The 1999-nt window shown below is 49.8% G+C and overlaps 1 protein-coding gene across 1 annotated transcript in view; it reads right to left on the bottom strand.

Moving 5' to 3' along the window:
* LOC107116417 (chromodomain-helicase-DNA-binding protein 1-like) overlaps positions 1-978 on the bottom strand; it is a gene marked incomplete at its 5' end in the record, with an annotated part of 29163 nt that extends 28185 nt beyond the window's left edge. The window contains 2 exon segments of the mRNA XM_015418311.1: positions 643-663; positions 867-978. Of these exon segments, the coding sequence (XP_015273797.1) occupies positions 643-663; positions 867-978 (133 nt within the window).
* Between the last annotated feature and the right edge of the window lie 1021 nt (positions 979-1999).

The following is a 1999-nucleotide window of genomic DNA, read 5'->3' as shown; positions in this document are numbered from 1 at the left end:
CAGGAAATTCCCAACTGCCCCCCCCCCCCCCACGCCCCCGGTGACCCTCCAAGATCCCTGCCCAAACTGGCCTGGAGGAAAAAGAGATTTTTAATAAAGCATCAAACTTACAAAATATGTAGGCTAAGCTCCCATCAGCTGGGCCTTGAGTGTGCACATACATATAGAAAGCTTGTCAGAATCCGAAACCACGTGCACTTCTAAAGCTAGGCGTCTTATATCCTACACCAGGGGTGTCGAACTCATTTTTTATGAGGGCCGGATCTGACATAAATGAGACCTTGTAGGGCCGGGCCATGTGTGTCATAAAATGTAATGTCAGGTAGGTAGCGGAGGTAGAAACTTTATAAAACCCCTCTAAAAATAAAATAAAATAGCTTTGAATCTATACAGAGAAGAATGACAAACCCTGCCTTACAATGGCCCCACCCCCACTTTCTGAAAAGCTCAGCAGGCACCAAGGGAAGGACTGGCAGGTGCCAAGGTGCCCCCAATGCACCACGTTGGGTAGGGTTGCCAACCCCCCCCCGATGGGGGCGGGGATTCCCCCGATTTCGGGGGCCCCAATCTCCAAACAGCCCCACTGTGATGATGTCACCCAGAGGTGACGTCATCATGCCGGGCACGTCATGTGGGGGATGCTCTAGCATTTGGCTAAAAACTCTATGGTCACCAAATTTTAGCCAAATGCCAGAGCATCCCCTGTATGTGCCCAGTGTGATGAGATCACTCCTGGGTGACGGCACTGTGGCGCATGTGCAAAGCGCGCACACCAGAAGACTCCAGGACCAAGCCAGGAGATAGGTCTGCCTTGCCGGCAGAGAGGTAACACCTGGCAAACCTAACTTTGGGGAACTCTGATTTACAGCAATGCAACATACCCAGCATGCAGGAATGAGAGAAGCTTGTCCAATAAGCTCAGTTTCCCACTGACGTCAATTAGATGATCCCCAATGGCAAAGGGCTCTGGTTCAACACCTGTAACAGAAAAAGACTTGGGCAAAAACTATTCCCCCAATAGCCTAACACGGGCATTAAAAACATAAGACCCCTGCTGGATCAGACCCGTGGTCCATCTAGTCCAGCCTCCTGTCTCACACAGTGGCCAACCAGTTCCTCTGGAGGGCCAACAACAGGACAGAGAGGCCGAGGCCTTCCCAATAAGAACATCACAAAAGCCCTGCTGGATCAGACCAGTGGCCCATCTAGTCCAGCATCCCGCCTCACACAATGGTCAACCAAGTACTCTGGAGGGCCAACAACAGGGCAGAGAGGCCGAGGCCTTTCCCTGATGTTGCCTCCTGGCTCTGGGATTCAGAGGATCAGACCCTTACTGTGAAGGACCCTTTTCTTCTGCGGACAGGAGGTCATCTTGGTGGGTGATTCCCACTGTCCTATCAGAGAGGCAGAAACAAATTCCTCTCACTTCCTGTCTCCGACGTGGGAGTCACTCTTCCCTTCCCTTCCCTTCCCTTCCGAAAGCAGTTGTTTTATACCTTAACTCTATTAAAATAAACGGTCTGCTTGAACGGTAAGAAATTAAGAAAATGATCAACTGGTGTGTACAGGAGATGTCTATTAAGACAGGAAGCGATCCCATTGGGAGGACCTAACCTGATGGCAGCATGGGAGGGAAAAGATGTCTTCCTGTCCTCAAAGGAGAAGGGCTCTTCACGGTACGTGTCCAATGGACCGTTCTTCTTCTGAGGTGGAGGACATCTTGGTGGGACCTCCCAAAGCAGTGTCCCTATTTTTGAGTGGGTAGTCATCATCTGTATCCAAGATATCCTGAAGCACCCTTCATCCGAAGGCTGCATCAACTGAGTTGGATATATTTATTTTGTAATGCCTTATAAAGGTCGATATGGAAGACCATGTGGCAGCTTTACAAACTTTTTCTACAGAAGCGTGTTTAGCAAAAGCCGCATTATCCGCAGCACTCCTGACTAAGTGTGCCATAATTCCAGTTGGAATGGCTAACTTGTGTAGAAGAGAAGAA

The sequence above is a fragment of the Gekko japonicus genome, unplaced genomic scaffold (assembly GCF_001447785.1).
Source record: "Gekko japonicus isolate JY-2015 unplaced genomic scaffold, Gekko_japonicus_V1.1 scaffold6094, whole genome shotgun sequence".
NCBI classification, from domain to species: domain Eukaryota; kingdom Metazoa; phylum Chordata; class Lepidosauria; order Squamata; family Gekkonidae; genus Gekko; species Gekko japonicus.
Note: the sequence above shows the minus strand (reverse complement) of the source record. Positions and strands in the feature narration are given on the sequence as shown.